Source organism: Rhinatrema bivittatum, chromosome 3 (genome assembly GCF_901001135.1).
Source record: "Rhinatrema bivittatum chromosome 3, aRhiBiv1.1, whole genome shotgun sequence".
Lineage (NCBI taxonomy): Eukaryota > Metazoa > Chordata > Amphibia > Gymnophiona > Rhinatrematidae > Rhinatrema > Rhinatrema bivittatum.
In genome coordinates this window covers 244,074,001-244,092,316 of record NC_042617.1, presented here as the reverse complement: position 1 = coordinate 244,092,316, position 18,316 = coordinate 244,074,001, and the positions used below count along the sequence as shown (strand labels likewise).

At 47.2% G+C, this 18,316-nt stretch overlaps 1 protein-coding gene across 9 annotated transcripts in view; it reads right to left on the bottom strand.

Moving 5' to 3' along the window:
- DHX57 (DExH-box helicase 57) overlaps positions 1–18,316 on the bottom strand; it is a 473,349-nt gene that overhangs the window by 152,686 nt on the left and 302,347 nt on the right. For all 9 annotated transcript variants that reach the window (XM_029594371.1, XM_029594374.1, XM_029594373.1 and 6 more), the window contains one exon: positions 14,337–14,420. In XM_029594371.1, the coding sequence (XP_029450231.1) occupies positions 14,337–14,420 (84 nt within the window). The remainder of the gene's footprint in view (positions 1–14,336; positions 14,421–18,316) is intronic.

Here is an 18,316-nt window from a genome sequence, read left to right as displayed (position 1 = left end):
GGAGACCGCCAGTGCATTCAACTGAGAAACACTGACACCCGGCAACTATGGGTGTCTCAACTAGAGGTAAGGTCTGGCTTACCCATGCTTGTCTTGCTCTCGGGGATTGTCACCCGAGGGTTCCGGAGTTTTGGGGCAGCCGTGGGTGGGATGCTGAGTCCATCTGTCTACACTAAGGAAAACAAAATTATCAGGCAAGTAATTTCTCCATTTCCTAGCATCTAGCAGATGGACTCAGGACCAATGGGATGTACAAAAGCTACTCCCGAACTGGGTGGGAGGCTGCCCGTGGCCCACTTAGTACTGCCCTTGCAAATGCTGTGTCCTCCCTGGCCTGAACAACCAGGCGGTAGAACCTCGAGAAGGTGTGGATGGAGGACCATGTCGCCGCCCGACAGATCTCGGCGGGTGACAGCATATTGGTTTCTGCCCAGGACACTGCCTGGGCCCTTGTAGAATGGGCCTTGACTTGTAGAGGTGGAGGCTTGCCTGCCTCTATGTAGGCCGCCTTGATTACTTCTTTGATCCAGTGGGCTATGGTTGCCCACGAGGCTGCTTCCCCTTGTTTATTCCCGCTGAGAAGGACGAATAGATGGTCCGTCTTTCGTACAGGTTCTGATCTTTCCAGGTATTGGACTAGGAGTCTGCCGACTTTAAGATGGCGTAGAAGGCGTGAGTCTTCCGAGTCCTTATGGTCGTCTGGAGATGGCAGCAAGATGGTTTGGTTTAAATGGAAATGAGAAACCACCTTTGGAAAGGAGGGGACAGAGCGGAGCTGTATGGATCCCGGTCTGAATCTAAGGAACGGTTCCTGACAGGATAGTGCTTGAAGTTCGGAGATGCGACGGGCTGAACATATTGCCACCAGGAATGCAGTCTTCAAGGTCAGAAGCCATAGTGAAAGACCGCGGGTAGGTCTGAAGGAAGCTCCCGCCAGAACGTCTAGTACTAGGTTGAGATTCCATTGGGGCACCGGCCACTTTAATGGTGGTCGGATTTGCTTTACCCCTCTCAGGAAACGGGAAACGTCTGGATGGGATGATAGGCTGATGCCGTCCACTTTGGCTCTGAAACAGGCCAGCGCAGCCACTTGAACCTTGATGGAGTTGAGAGAAAACCCCCTTCTTCAAGCCGTCCCTGCAGGAAATTCCTGGATCATGGGGATTTTGACTGCTCGTGGAAGGACGTCGCGGTCCTCACACCAGGTTTCGAACATAAGAACATAAGAAATTGCCATGCTGGGTCAGACCAAGGGTCCATCAAGCCCAGCATCCTGTTTCCAAGAGGCCAAAACCAGGCCACAAGAACCTGGCAATTACCCAAACACTAAGAAGATCCCATGCTACTGATGCAATTAATAGCAGTGGCTATTCCCTAAGTAAAATTGATTAATAGCCATTAATGGACTTCTCCTCCAAGAACTTATCCAAACCTTTTTTGAACCCAGCTACACTAACTGCACTAACCACATCCTCTGGCAACAAATTCCAGAGCTTTATTGTGCGTTGAGTAAAAAAGAATTTTCTCCGATTAGTCTTAAATGTGCTACTTGCTAACTTCATGGAATGCCCCCTAGTCCTTCTATTATTTGAAAGTGAAAATAACCGAGTCACATCTACTCGTTCAAGACCTCTCATGATCTTAAAGACCTCTATCATATCCCCCCTCAGCCGTCTCTTCTCCAAGCTGAACAGCCCTAACCTCTTCAGCCTTTCCTCATAGGGAAGCTGTTCCATCCCCTTTTATCATTTTGGTTGCCCTTCTCTGTACCTTCTCCATCGCAACTACATCTTTTTGAGATGCGGCGACCAGAATTGTACACAGTATTCAAGGTGTGGTCTCACCATGGAGCGATATAGAGGCATTATGACATTTTCCGTTCTATTAACCATTCCCTTCCTAATAATTCCTAACATTCTATTTGCTTTTTTGACTGCTGCAGCACACTGAGCTGACGATTTTAAAGTATTATCCACTATGATGCCTAGATCTTTTTCCTGGGTGGTAGCTCCTAATATGGAACCTAACATCGTGTAACTACAGCAACGGTTATTTTTCCCTATATGCAACACCTTGCACTTTGTCCACATTAAATTTCATCTGCCATTTGGATGCCCAATCTTCAAGTCTTGCAAGGTCCTCCTGCAATGTATCACAGTCTGCTTGTGATTTAACTACTCTGAATAATTTTGTATCATCTGCAAATTTGATAACCTCACTCGTCATATTCCTTTCCAGATCATTTATATATATATATTGAAAAGCACCGGTCCAAGTACAGATCCCTGAGGCACTCCACTGCTTACCCTTTTCCACTGAGAAAATTGACCATTTAATCCTACTCCCTGTTTCCTGTCTTTTAACCAGCTTGTAATCCACAAAAGGACATCGCCTCCTATCCCATGACTTTTTAGTTTTCGTAGAAGCCTCTCATGAGGGACTTTGTCAAACGCCTTCTGAAAATCCAAATACACTACATCTACCGGTTCACCTTTATCCACATGTTTATTAACCCCTTCAAAAAAATGAAGCAGATTTGTTAGGCAAGACTTCCCTTGGGTAAATCCATGTTGACTATGTTCCATTAAATCATGTCTTTCTATATGCTTTACAATTTTGTTCTCCATATTCATATGTAAGTTAGAGATGTGGAAAACTTGCGTGCTTGGAGCAAGATGTCAATTACTGCCCCCGAGTATCCACTCTTCTTCAGGCAAGTCCTCTCAATGGCCAGACCGTAAGAGAGAATTGAGTTGGGTCTTCATGGAGGATCGGTCCTTGCTGGAACAGGTCTCTGTGTGGGGGTAGACAGAGGGTTTCCCCTCCAGACATCTTCGCATGTCTGTGTACCATGGCCTTCTTGTCCAGTCCGGGGCCCACTAGAACTACTAGCCCCCTCTGGTGCTCTATCTTGTGGATGATCCCGCCCAGTAGTGGCCATGAGGGAAAAATGTACAGCAGGTCTTCCTGTGGCCAGGTCTGGATGAGGGTGTCGATTCCCTGAGATTGCGGTTCTCGTTTGCGGCTGAAGAACTTGGGAACTTGGGCGTTGGACCGGGTTGCTAGGAGGTCCATGGCTGGTGTTCCCCAGTGGTTTACTATCAACTGGAAGGCTGAGGTCAACAGCATCCATTCCCCTGGGTCTAGACTCTCTCTGCTGAGGTAATCCGCAGTGACATTGTCTTTTCTCGCTATGTGGACGGCTGAGATCCCTTGTAGGTTTGCTTCCATCCATGCCATTAGGGGGTCTATTTCCAGGGACACCTGTTGGCTTTTGGTTCCTCCCTGGCAATTGATGTAGGCAACTGTTGTGGCGTTGTCAGACATGACTCTGACCGATTCGCCCTGGAGTCTGTGACTGAATCGAAGGCAGGCTAGTCTGACTGCCCTGGCTTCCAGTCTGTTGATGTTCCATCCTGACTCTTCCTTGTCCCATTGCCTCTGGGCAGTCAGTTCCTGGCAGTGGGCTCCCCACCCTCGTAGGCTCGCATCTGTGGTGAGCAAGACACAGGTTGGTGGGGATAGCCTTACTCCCTTGCTCAGATGGTCTTCATGTAGCTACCATTGGAGCTGGGTCCGCACCTCTGCAGGTAGCTGGAGGCAAACAGAGTAGTTCTGGGACATCAGGTTCCATTGTGACAGTAGGGAACATTGTAGTGGCTGCATGTGGGCCCTTGCCCATGGGACAACTTCTAGTGTTGATATCATGAGGCTGAGGACTTGGAGGTAGTCCCATACCTTGGGGCAAAAACAAGTCAACAGGTTTCACAACTGGTCCAAGTTTCCTTCTCCTTGTAAGTGGAAGAACAACCTTGTCTTGTTTGGTATTGAATTGGACTCCCAGGTATTCTAGTGATTAGAAGGGCTGCAGGCAGCTCTTGGTTGTGTTGACGACCCACCCGAGATTCTGCAGTAGATTCTTGACTCTGGTGGTCGCCTGGTGACTTTCCTCTGGAGATTTTGCCCTGATCAGCCAATTGTCCAGATATGGATGTACGAGGATTCCTTCTTTCCTCAGTGTCGCCACCACTACAACCATGATCTTGGTAAATGTCCGAGGGGCAGTAGCTAGTCCGAAGGGTAGAGCCCGGAACTGGTAGTGATGGTCCAGTATCACGAAGCGGAGAAAGAGCTGATGTTCATGATGGACCGGGATGTGGAGATAGGCTTCTGACAGATCCAGAGAGATCAGAAATTCTCCCGGCTATACTGCCCTTATGACTGAGCGTAGGGTTTCCATGTGGAAATGTGGTACCCTCAGGTAGCGATTGACAGACATGAGGTCCAGGATTGGCCAGAACGTTCCCTCTTTCTTGGGGACGATAAAATAGATGGAATAGTGCCCAGTATTTTGTTGGTGCGTGGGCACCAGTGCCCCTTAGGGTGAGTAGTTTTGTCAGTGTGGTTTCCACCATCGTCCTCTTGGAGGGGGCGTGTGTCATGGTGATTTCACAAATTGTCTGGAGGGATGCTGTGGAAGTCCAGGTAGTATCCCTCCTGAATGATGATTAGGACCCACTTGTCTGACATTATCTCGACCCATCTTTGGTAGAATAGGGCAAGCCTGCCCCCTATGGCTTCTTCCTGTGGATGGGTCTGTTGATTCTCATTGTGGGGTGCGGCTGGGGCCTGTAACTGAGCCGGCTCCCCTCTTGTTGTGTCTGTTCTGAAAGGACTGGCCCCTGCCTGCAGGGCAAGGTGCTTGGTATGTGTTTTTGTATGGTCTGAAACGCTGGGATCCTCTGCCCGTGGATCTTCAGGGAGAGGGGCGTTGGTTTCTTTTGTTCTTGACCTCCGGTAACAGAGGTACTGGGGATTTGCCCCATTTTTTTGGCTACCTTCTCCAGTTCGCTTCCGAACAGGAGGGCTCCTTTAAAAGGCATTCTCGTGAGTTTCGTCTTGGAAGTCGCATCCGCTGACCAACTTTGGAGCCAGAGTTGCCTTCTGGCTGCCACTATGGATGAGACGCCCCTGGCTGAGCTGCGCACCAGGTCGGAGGTCGCATCCATGAGGAAAGATATCGCCGGCTCTAATGTTTTGACGGATGTAGTTGCGTCCCTGGACAGCAACAAGCAGGCACATGTCACCACAGCGCAACAGGCAGCGATCTGCGGGACATAGCTGCGACATCAAATGACTGTTTAAGAATGGATTCCTGACGTCTGTCCTGGGCATCCTTGAGTGCAGCTCCTCGTTTGGCTGGAATTGTGGTGCACTTTGAAACCGCGCAGACCATGGCATACACTTTGGGGAACCCCTGAAGTTCTTTGGCTGAGGGTTCCAGGGGGTATAGGGCTTCTAGGGCCCATCCTCCTTTGAAGCTGGCCTCCGGGGCATTCCATTCCAGGTCAATCAGTTGTTGTACGGCCTGCAGCATTGGGAAATGGCATGAGGCCTGACTGAGCCCTACCAGAACCAGGTTCGTCTTTGGCTCCGCTGTGGAGCTTGTGCCTGGTATGGCCAGCGTCTTCAGGCTCAGAGACACGAGATCTGATAGCTCGTCTTTGGAAAAGAAACGCATCATGGTTCGGTATGGTTCTGTCCCTGGAGAGATTTCCCCTTCCTCCAGGGAGTCCGGCTCTTCTTCAGAGGTGTCTGTGTCCCCAAAGGGGAGGGTTTTGTCTGGAAGAGGCACGTCTCGAGGGGATCGAGAGGGGCCTGGAAGGTTTTGCTCTTCTGGCAGAGACTGTGGCTGTGTCATAGGTGGCACCAATTGCGCCTGGACGAAGGTCTGCAGCCCTTTGAAGAATTCCACCCAAGAAAAGGTCCCTGGGTCCATATTGAATCCAGTGGTGTTCCCCAAGGAGCCCATCTGGGGAGGGCCCAAGCCGGGGATAGAGAGGCCTGGTGTACTGTCATTGGTGGAGCCGGATTCCTCTACGGCTGAGGGGGGCCTTGTCTCAGTTCCCCCAGAGCCTCTTTGCACTGTAGGCAGAGGGCAGAGGTCACTTCGTGTTGCACAGCTCTCAGGTGGCAGGCTGGGAAGAGGGCTTGTCCCTCAGCTTTCTTGGCTGGTGGTGCCATGATTTGTGCGCGTCTATGCGCGCGCCGGGAGGCTTATTTGTGCATTCCGGGAGCACTGACGCTGTGTGTGCAAGATGCAGAAGTTGTGCATGCAGGCCTTAGGGAGATGCATGCGCCGCTGTAAGCACAGGTTTGTTTGTGCGCCCGGCACCGTTGTGCGCGTCGCTGTGCGCCCGGCACGGATGCGTGCTGCTGTGCGCATGGCTCAGGTGTGCGGACAATACGGCGACCAAGGGAGGAAATGGCGCTGATGACCATGCGGGCAAGATGGTGACCCCACCCCCCCAAGAGAGTCTCCATGTGGAAGGACCCTTGCACCGGATCAGGGCCTAGCCTGGATGGGGCTGCTCAACCCGATGGAACAGACACCGGGTGGCGATCTGTGCGGCTCACCAAGACTCAGAGACTTAAATAAAGTTTTCTACCTTACCTTTTCTCTGTGTTTCCCGGTCTTGTGCCGGGTGGTCTCCGGCTGTGGGGGAGAGGGGGAATACCTTCACCACCATGCTCAGTATTGCACCCGCTGCCTCTCAGCCACTCCCGTTCCTGGGGGCTAAGTCCACGCTGGGAACCGGCTATCGGACAAAGGCTTACCTCTGAGGGATCTCGGAAATCACCTCAGGAATTCTCAACTGGGGGAGGGACCCTTAGGTATCACCGCAGGAGAGCGGGGCTAGTCTTGTAGAGGTAAGATTTTTTTCTTTTTTCTTTGGTTTGGATTTTCTAATGCTGTGCAAGCGTGCGTAGAGTCCCAAACTGCTAAGGAGATGGAGAAATACTGAAGAGCAGTGCTTCCTGCACAGGTATATGTAGACTGATGTCAGATTGAAATCTGACTCTGTCTCCAACTGCTATCAGGAGTACACTATACCCATTGGTCCTGAGTCCATCTGCTACATGCTAGCGGGCACGCGATCCAGTAAATAAGTATATGTAAATGAGGGCCCATGGTAAAAGGAGGCGCTAGGGACACTAGCACGTCCCTAGCGCCTCCTTTTTGACAGAAGCGGCATTCGGAAAACGGACGCTGGCAGAATTGAGTGTCTGTCTTACAACCCGCGGGCTGATTTAAAATTTTAAAAAAGCTTTTTTTTTTTTGCTTTTGGGGCCTCCGACTTAATATCGCTATGATATTAAGTTGGAGGGTGTACAGAAAAGCAATTTTTTCTGCTTTTCTGTACACTTTCCCGGTGCCGGCCGAAATTAAAATGTGTGGCGGGAATGACTAATAGGCCCAGCAACATGCATTTGCAACATGCATTTGCATGTTGCGGACGCTATTAGTTTCAGGGGGGTTGGCTGCGCGTTTTCGACACACTATTACCCCTTACTGTATAAGGGGTAAAAATAGCGCACCGAAAACGCATTGCCAAACGCGGGCTAACAGTGCGCTCCTGTGGTATATTCCCTGTTCTCTCCTTTTGTAGACACCTTTCAGTATCCTACAGCCAGCTCTGCGCCAGTGGGTGTCCTTTAATGACCCATGTGATCTTTAAGTTCTGCCGGCCACCAAAACCTAAGGACTCAACCCAAAGAGGAGGTGGCTGGTACAGGCAGAACACCATGCCCTGAACAACTTTTCTTGGTTCAGACAGTCTTTCTAGGATACTTGTGTCTCACTGTTGCGTCCGTGCCTGCTCTTGCCCTCGCTCCACCCTCTCTACCTCTAAGGCGACTCCCTTCGGGTCTGATGGACAGTTGCTGCCGCGGCTTCTCCTCGCCGTTTCTTCCCGGAGTCCCCGGGCTGGCCTGACGCTGCGGATCCGCCATGCTCTTGATGACGTAGGGCGCGCGCACGAGCTCTCCGAAGTTTGTACCAGCAAAGGTGCTAACCTCGGGGGCGTCCCCCCGTAGTGACGTCATCCGCTTCCAACATAAAAGGTCTTTGCTTACGCTTACGAATCGAGTTAGCATGGGATTGATTGTGGGGGATCATCTCGACCCGCTTCATTCTCCGCTGCTCTGCCTCTTCGAACTTACCAGGGGTACCCGCTCCTTGGGGGCCCCGCTCTCTCCTCTTGTTTTCAGATTGCTAAGACGGGATCCGGTACTCGCTCCTCAAGGGCCTACGTCCCTGAACGCTCAGAAGACTCCCTATTGCCTGGAAGCGATCGCAGACATGAACATTGAGAGTCTCTATTCCAGTTGCATATAGGAAACGGTACTCGCTCCTCGAGGGCCCATGTTCCTAGGACTCTGAAGATTCTCTTCTGTCTAAGATGCTATCGCAGGTACGGAGATCGTGAGTTATTACAGATTGCAGATAGGAACCGGTACTCGCTCCTCGAGGGCCCATGTCCCTAAAACCCTCCGAAGACTCTCTTCTATTTCAGAAGTTATTTCATATACAGATATTGTGAGTTCTTATTTCAGTTTGCATATAGGAACCAGTACTCGCCTAGAGGCTCCTGTTCCTGAATATACTAACTATTCTCTATTGCCTAGAAACCATTTCAGAGATAGATAACTGTGAATTACCATCGCTCTCTCAGAGCTGTCCCTGGAACCAGGTACTCACTCCTCGAGGGCCTAACTCTCTCCAGCTACTGAGCCTTCTATCTTCTGTATCATCTACTTCTGGTTATGTATCCAGCATACCCTGTCTACTCACTATCTGTGAGTCTCTCTCTACAGCTCAGCAAACCCGGAGATAGCAGTTCCAGGTTCTGAGGGACTTCAGCCCTGCCAGGCACATCAGCTCACTACTGCCACCTCTGGTGGTTCTACTACCTGTCTAATAAAGAACTATCTGTGTCTGTCTCCATACTCCAGCCTAGTCGGTGGTCCCTCTCATGATATCCTCCTGAGGGCACTATCGGCCCAAGGATTCACCATTCTACATTAGAGTGCTCATCTCTCACACTTCAAGAGCTGAGTACAACAAACTGCTACCTTGCAGTCTAACCCTCAACTGTTGCTAACATCTCCTTCCTCAGGAACTATATCATTACCAATTGCTACTTCTTAGCAGGAACCATACAGATGACCAACACCTCCCTTCAGGGGAACTCTCGTATATCAGGTTGCCACTCTGTGCAGAGATCCATAACAGATACTAACTCCTCCTCTCTGGAAGAACAGATCTTATATGGTGGCTGACCTCTCCCCTCTGGGGAGCAACTCTTTAACAGTTTGCCAACAGACTGCTAACCCTAGCAGAGTCGCTAACAGATTGCTAGCTCCTCCCCTCTGGGGGAGCAAAGCTCAACAAGATTGCTAAATCCTCCCCCCTTGGGAGGAGCCAACCCTAACAGACTGCTAACTCCTAGCAGCTCCTATAACAGATTGCTAACTCCGCAGTCCAAACCATAACACTCACAGGGCTTGCATTAGTAACTGACAAAGCTTACCTTAATACCCTCTCTCACAGACAAAACATCTTAGTACCAGGTAAAAGAAATAATGGATTTATTTTTGGTTTAGAGGAATAATTAGACTAAGGGAATTGCTACAAATAACACTACATGGTTAGTGTTACATGCAGGCGTTAATTTTTGAAAGTAAAATGTGCGGCTTCGCTGCACATTTTGCTTTCTGGATCGCGCGGGAATAACTAATAGGGCCATCAACATGCAATTGCATGTTGCGGGCGCTATTAGTTTTGGGGGGGGGGGGGGGGTTTGGCTGTGCTATTACCCCTTACTGTATAAGGGGGTAAAGCTAGCACGTCAAACGCACAGCCAAACCCAGGCTAACAGTGCGCTCCACCGGAGCACACTGTACTGTATTGGCCCAATTGCCTGAAGCAGGAGGGAGTCCCCCTCCTCCTCTATGTTCTTATCAATCCTGGTGCCACAGTTAAGCATATCAGACCTTTGTGCTTGGGAACTGTAGTTGAGACAGTCCTAATCAACAGCATCTGCATATGTCAAACACTTCCTTCTGAAGGAAACATTAGCAAATAGTTGGGGACTATGCAAGCACTGGGGGATCAAATGTCTAGAACAGTTCTGTGTGCCTAAATATGTGTAAATTAATATAACCAGTCCTGAGTTGGCCAGGCCCAGAATCAGTATTCTAAATGCCTATGTACATTCTGTCTGTATGTGGCTAAGTTCATCAATAATCAGATTCAAGCAAAATAGTCTTATAATAACCCTTCACACCTGAAGAAGCCTTATCCCCAAGTTCAGCCTACTCTTGCCTTGAGGTTATCTTTAACCAGCACCAGTGACTTGACAGTGAGCAGAAATGAGTCATTTAAGCAAGAAGCTTTGAAACATTTTTTTGGCAAAATTAACTTATACCAAAAGAAAGGCTGCTTCCACCCCACAACTTTAATATAAAATCTCTCTGTATGGATGAATGGAGAAAAATACCTCAGAGCCTGGCATGGATTGTTTTCATGAACACATCAACATGCAAGATAATCATAGGTCAAAGCTGATGACGCAACAAAACGGTGAAACACAGAAGTTGTTGATGCTCTAGCCAGATAGGAATATGCAGGTACGCTTCAAAAAAATCCAGATACATCAGGAATTCCCCCGACTGTACTGCCATTATCACTGAGCGCAAGGTAGCTATGCAAAAGCAAGTCACACTAAATGACAGTTGAACCCTTGAGATCCAGAATGGGGCAAAAGGAACCCTCCTTCTTGGGCACAACAAAATAAATTGAATATCAGCCCGTATTTTCTTGAGATGTGGACTGGAACCAAAGCCTGCAGGCTGAGGAGTCTTGACAACGTACACTCCACTGCCTATGTTTTCTGCAGAGAGTTGTAGGGAGACACCATGAATATGTCCCGAAAAACACTGCAAAACTCCAGCACATAGCCATCTCTTATCACTTCGGGAACCCACTAGTCTGACATGATCCTGGTCTGACATGAGCCAATAAAAAAAAAAAAAAAAAGAAAGAAAGAGAGAAGCAACCTCCTATCTAATGTTCCTGAGAGTGGGTTGAACACCTTCATTGGGAGGCTCGGGGTGTCCAGCTCCCGAGCTTGAGACCCATCTGGGCTGCCTGGGACGAAAGGATTGAGATCTACCCAAAGGGCTGCTCCTCTTTAAGGTCGAAAATGTCTGAACCCCCTATTACAATCTCTTGTGCTGAAGAAGCGCGGGCCTGTTTCTTATCCTTCAGTAACCAAGGAACCTTGAACTTCACCCACTTATTGGCCATTTTCTCCAGCTCGCTCCCAAACAAGAACGAGCCTTTAAAGGGTAGCTTCATAAGTTTAGACTTTGAGGTTATATCAGCCGACCAATTTCTCAGCCATAGCAGATGCCTAGCTATTACCGAAGCCACCCCTCTAGCTGAAGTGCAGACCAAAGCACAGCCCGCATCTGCCAAAAAGGTGGCTGCTGGTTCCACCACTGCCCTGGAATTCATACCAAATTCATCGACTTCCTGAAAGAGAGCAAACAAGAGCGAGCCACCAGGGAACAACAGGAAGCTATCTGCAAATTCATTGCCATTGCTTCGAAGGCCTGCTTAAAAATAGCCTCAATTCTCCTATCCTGTGCATCCTTCTACGGGGATAGTTCGCTTCAAGCGCATCCACCTTCAGAAAACGCAATTGCTCTCTCACAGCTGGATCCAGGGGATACAGTCCTTCCAAGAATCATCCCCCTTTAAAATTAGCTTTCAGGGTACCCCATTCAAGATCAAGCAATTCTGGGAAACCAGAGCTGGTAACTCATCTCTATGAAAGAAACGCAACATTCTATATGGCTCCAGTCCCGGAGGAATTTCCCCATCCTCCAGGGAGTAAGGATTGGCTTCATCATCCATGTCATCAGGGTCCCTTATCAGGGTGACCCGCAGCAGACCTAGGCTTACCCACAGCACCAGGCGTGCGGGAAACCGCAGCCTGTTATCCTGACCTATCAAGATTGGCCAGGCTGAGGACAGAGTCTGAAGAAAGGTCTGCAGTCCTTGAAATATTTCTACCCAAGAAAAGGCAGAGGGATCCATGCCAAAACCACTGAGCTACTTTCCCCCACTGATGAACCAGTTAGGGTAGTCCCAAAAATGAGGCAACACCTCTGGCAGCTTTTTATCCATTCCCGCACCAGGGTGGGAAGAATCGGGCTTAGTTAAAATTAGATGGAGGCAATTCTTCCCAAGTCTCCAAACAGTGCTGATACAACTCAAGAGGGAACACCAGGCTGGGATACTCAAATATGACAAGCAACACATAGGCAAGGCGCTTAGGGCATTTTGACAGACTGATGACACCCATAGCAAAGAAGCCTAACAGGCGTCAGCCAATATTGCACTCAGCTGAGTTTGCGCTGCAAAAGCTAGGTGCCCAAAATTTAGGTGCTCAGCACTGTGTATTAATAAGCGCATAAACTGACCTCCCACCAGGACGCTAAAATAGTGCGCACAAATAATTGCGTGTGTGTACAACTGAGTGCCCACGTAGGCACTCCTATGCGTCTACTAGGCGCACAACCTGGATGTACAACCGGGCGCACAAGTATGAAGTGACAGAACTGAAGGGGGCTGCCTTGTGCACAGAAAATGCACAAAACACTGCTGTGGCTTACCAGGTGGGGAACAAGTCAAGCCTGAGGGAAGAGCCTAGCCAAAAAAGTTGCTCAACCGCCAAGTTGCCCACATCCCCTAACCTCCCCCGGAGGGGATGTGGGCAACTGTCGGATGGGCACGCCGATCAAAGAGACCAGGGGGGAACAGAATCCCTACTAAATTCCTCCATTTTTTTTTTTTTTTATCACCCTTTACCTGAGATCAGCCCATCCTGGCTGAGTACAATGTCGGTCTCTGTCTACAGGGGGAGAGGGCATAGAACCTCAATGCCATGCTGGGCTTCCTGCTCCCACTTGCTTTTCAGCTTTCTTTTTTTTTTTTTTTTTTACAACTAAGTCTATGCTGGCTAAAAAATCAGATACTGGACCAAGGCATTCATCTGAGAGAAGGATCCAAAGAAATCACCTCAGGAATTCTCAACTGAGGGAAGGACCATAAGGTATCACAACAGGAGAGCGGAGTGAACAATTTTTTCCTTCTTCTCTTTAAAATTTTTAAGCAATCCCCAGTAGGGAGATGCACGTCCACCATCTGCTGGAGACTGAGAATACTGGCAGGCTGATATCGCTGCAGGGGTATATATCCCATGATGTTAGCTTAGCTTCGTCTCTATTTGCTGGTAGAGGTACATAACTCACTGGTTCTGGATTCATCTGTCTAAACGCTAAGGAATCATAGTTAAATTATAGATTGATATAAGCTCTAATTGACCTATTGTGCAAAAAAAAAAAAAAAAAAAAAAAAACCTGCTCCTAATTGGAATAAATGAACCAGATCTCACACCTTCTCACAGCAAAGCACACAAAATGAATTCAAAACTTGTGAACTACTTTCACAGCACATAATATTCATACACAGTAATAATTCAACCCTCAAAAAAATTCTTTTGCAAGTTTTAAACACAAACTTTCCCAAGCAAACCAATACTCATCCACCAGTAAATGCAGCTGCTGCTATCAGCAATGCCTCAGGACTGCTAATCTATTTTAACTTGCATTTATATTCTGCATTGTGTGTGTCATATAGGCTTCCATCATATGGATCTTGGAGCACATCTCTACCAGAAACTGGCAATAGTTTCCAACTTGTGTGGAGGTTTTGTAATGGACTAAGTTCTAGGTTGAGAACACTATAATTACTGGTGTCAATGTTCAAAGAGTGTCTGAGGTTTATCCAGGTAACTTTTAGAGTTACCTGGATAAACCTCAAGATTTTAATTTTCTATTCCTTTCCCTAGAAAATTTGACCCCAGTCAGGAATTAGCTGGCTAAATAGAGGTAGAGCAGTGAGGAAAAGGGTTTTCTAAGGGCATGGCTAAAATGTATCTAGTTAGTTCCAATATTCAACTCTAGCTGCCTAAACTTAGTTGGGTAAGTCTGGTCAGAAAAATAAATGTCTCAGAATTGCCCAGGTAACTTTAGCCAGGTATATTCAATGGAACATTTACTAGGTTATGTTCTACTGAATATCCAGGTAACATTACCTGGATAAACTTTCCTGCTCCCTGTCTTATTCAATATGATTTCATTTTTATGTATACCCCAAATCAAAGACTCTGTAGGGGAAGACTAGGCAATTACAACCCCTAAACAAAAGGTGAAGGGGATAATCTGCACAAAGCCACAGTTACAAATTTAAAAACTTTCTGTGGAGATTAGATGGGCTATTTGTGTCTTTTTCTTCCGTCATTTACTTTGTATGTGTTAACACAACCACTGCTCCAAGTTATCCTCCCTCCTCTGCCCCACCCAGTTTTAGTCCATTTTCTCCCCAGCAAAACTGCATTTGAATTAGAAAAGACGGCACTTACTTGTAGAACTCTCCCTGACAAAAAGTTCTCTCTGCAGTAGTTGTAACCAGCACGTGGTCCTTCCTTTGCTGCAAGGCTCCACCCCTAAATAAATGGAGTAACCAATACTTCAATTTCAAGGAAACAATCGGTTTTTTTTTTTTTTTTTTAAAGTTCAAGATAAGACTGAAATAGTTTGAGTTAACTGCAGAATCTTCCACAGAAGCTGGTCCACAAGGCTGCTATTACCTATAATAAAACGGTTAAGGGTTGCTTGAAGAGCAAACGAAGAAGAAATTAGTTCTTACCTCCTAAAACAGACTCGTTGACATCACCCTTATATGCATCCGTGCTACCCTCAGCTTGCCAGTATTACCTGTAATAAGCTAACTGTGGACAATTTTAAACCATTTTATAACAAAAGTTCTTTATTTTTTCTTTTTCAGAAACCACAGGGCTTCCAAGATCAAGAAATCTAGATCAGAATGGGAAAGAACGGCAAGAACTATTTGAGCAGCCCCATAAAAATACCTAAATATACAACTTCTTGGAGCATAACTACTCATTCTGTACTGTAATAAAATAGATGTCTGGCAGCCTAGGGAGGTACTATATTGGTCTGACTGGACTTAAGGAAAGGAAATTATCAAATCAAGCTCATTTCTCCTCTCTCTTTATCTGGTCAGACCAGCCAGATGAATGGGATGTATCGAAGATACGCCTGAACAGGGTGGGTCGCTCAGTACCTCAGCAATACATGCAACTTCTTGACTGGTTTCCACATGCGAACAATAACACTTAAAGAAATGCAAAGAGGATAAAGTTGCAGTTTTGCAGATTTCTACTACAGAAACCAAATGCAGCTCTGCCCAGGATGTTTCCTGAACCCTAGTAGAATGTAGTTTCCTTATTACCCTGTTTTTGTTTATTCATGTACTGATTTTATCCATTTTAATTTAATTTATTTTATATGTAAATGTTATACTATAATTCCTTATTATGCGCATTTTATTGTAAACCGAACCTTGCATGGTCAACAAATCTATTTAAATAAATAAATGTGCCCAGACCTGCGTAGGTAAGGACCTACCACTATCCACATACACCGCTGCAAGAGTTTCCTTAATCCAATGAGCTATCAAAGCCATCAATGCTGCCTCAATGCTGTGAACTCCACCATATAATACAAAAAGGTGATCTGACTTTCTGAAGGCATTCGTGACCTTGAAATAGTGCAAACATTCTCTGCGCATTTCCAAATGGTGCATTAACCTGTAATTTGCTTCATCCATATATCTAGTCAACATAAGTAAACAGACTAATTCAGGTAGAAGGTGGAAGCCACCTTCGGGAGAAAAGAAGTTACTGTCCGAATTCTGATCATATCTTGAGAAACCTCCAAAAAGAGCTCTCTGCAAGACAAAGCCTGTAACTCCAAAACCCTCCTGGCTAAACAAATAGCCACGTGAAACACAATCTTCAAGGTGAGCAATATGACTGAAATCTCTCTAATAGGCTCAAACTGTGGCCCCACCAGAAAGATCAAAACTAAACTGAGGTCCCAAGAAGGATCTGAAGCCCTTAATGGAGGCCAAATATGCTTCACTCCTCTTAGGATAAGAAGATAGGAGCTTACCCAGTATCCAATCCCCATAACATGATAACTGCCACCTGAACCTTCAAGGAATTAAGAGCCAAACTCTTGAAGAGCCCAACCTGCAAAAACTCCAGTTATACGGGTACTATAACTTTCTGTGGACATAACTTTCTCAGCACACCATTATTCAAAAATTCTCCAAATTCAAACATATGCCAAAGAGATTGAAATCATCCTGGCCTTCAAAAGAGTATTTACAACATGCTGAGAATAACCTCTCCTAACTAAACTGGCCCTCTCGAGCGTCAAGCTATGACACAAAACTGATCTGGATGCGCATGAAGGACTGGGCCCTGGGATAGCAGCTCTTTGTTGAAGGAGGCTTGTCAGCATGCCACACAACCATCACACCAGATCCACATACCAAGAATATCTTGACCAATCTGGAGCCACTAGAATTACTAGACCCAGTACTCCAATACCTTCTTAATTATGCTCCCTATCAAGGGCCAAGAAGGACAAAGTGCATCTGTTGGCCAAGTTTGATCTAGAGCATCCAGATTGTAAGAGCCACCATGTCTTCTGCTGTAAACCCTGCTAATCTTTGCATTTCGAAGGTCGCCATCAAATCCATCAGTGGGACACTCCACTTGGATACTATCAGATCAAATGCCCCCCAGAAACTAATACTATTCTCCTGGGTCCACCACATGTCAACTGAGAAAGTTCGCTTGAACATTCTTCACACTTGCTATGCGAGTGGCTGATAGCATCTTTAGATTTTTTTGTGCCCAGACAAACAACATTGCTACCTCTTCTACTACCTGCTGACTTTTTGTGTCGTCTTGGTGATTCATACATGCCACCACTGTGGCATTGCTGGACATTATCCTGACTGCCTGTCCTCTCAAAAACAGGGCAAAATGTTGCAGAGCTAACCAAATCGCCTTGGTTTCCAGATGATTGATGGCCGACAGACTCTTGCTTTGACCACTGGCCCCGAGAGAACCACCCCAGACAATGGGCTCCTCAACCCACTAGAAAGATATCCTTTATCATCATCACTCAGGCTGGAGATTTGAAATCCACACTTAAGGCTGAATTCTTGTGATTCAACCACAATCTTAAGTTTGCCCAGACCTTAATCCTGAGTCTTTGGATCCCATCTGAACAGCAAAACCCTCTGAGGTGGCTTCATGTGAGCCCTCACCTAGGGAACCAAATACAATGCCACCACTATGGAGCTGAGGAGTTGAAGTTAACCCGTAGCATAGAACTGTGCAGATGACAATGAATGATGCAGCTTTTGAATCCTTTACTCCAGGCATTCCTGGCCTGCCCAATTATTGAATAGGGCTTCCAAAAATTACAGGATCTGAGAAGGGTTTAAATTGCTCTTGGAAGGGAGGCTTTCCGGGGATTTCAAGATGACTGCACTGGCTCGGTGTGTATGAGCAGTCTCGCTCAGGCGAGGTTCTTTTCTGCTCAATATGCCCCACTCTAGCAGAAAGAGAAGAGCCAGAGAGCAGGGATTACCTTCGCTGTCTTCCTCCTAGGCTGCTCTGGGTCTGATGGATGGCCATCTGCGCTGTGGAGGGCTTGCTTCAGGAATCGGTTCACTGGAAGCTGACCAGGAAGCAGATGAACCTGGTCCCCTCACAGATCTTTCCACCTCTCACCGGAGGTCCGCGCACTGATTCCGCCTCGAGGGAAGACGTCAGTTGGCGTTTTCAAAGACACCATAGCTCCTATTGCTACCGCTGATTCAGTGCTCTTTCCTTCAGAACTGATTGATGATCCAGGGAAGGCGGGGGACTCACATGTCCGGGACTTTCTACTGGGTTCTGAGACTTTTACACCCATTAGCCTGCTTCAGGCGTGTTGCGGACACATTACGCTTCAGAATTACATGTATGCCACTGGGGCGGACTTATCCAGAGCAACCCCTTGTAATCAATTCTTAGTCAGTTGCAGGAAAACCTGGCGCAGTTTATGCCACAAGCTTGGAGTATCCTGGGAAATATCGCCCTTTATCACACTACGGGGGCACCCCAAATTTCCTCCAAGGTGTGGGCACTCAGTATTAGATATCTGGGATGCTAAGGGACTGGAATACCTCCCACAATTTTTGCAGAAGGACACAGGCAGGGTGCTCTCTTGATACCTTGCGACGGGAATATGATCTTTCCCAAAAGGAGTTCTACATGAACCTAAAGGCTAGACATTTTATTGACATGACTTATTAACGAAATCCCGCGCACTCAACAATCCCATTTTATCCAAATTTTTCTCCACCCTCTTAGGTCAGACATCGACGTATGCCACTCTAAAAAAAAAAAAAAAAAAAAAAAAAAAGGTATTAGGGGGAATCAAGTTCACCGGTCAGCTACTAGAGCTTACGGGG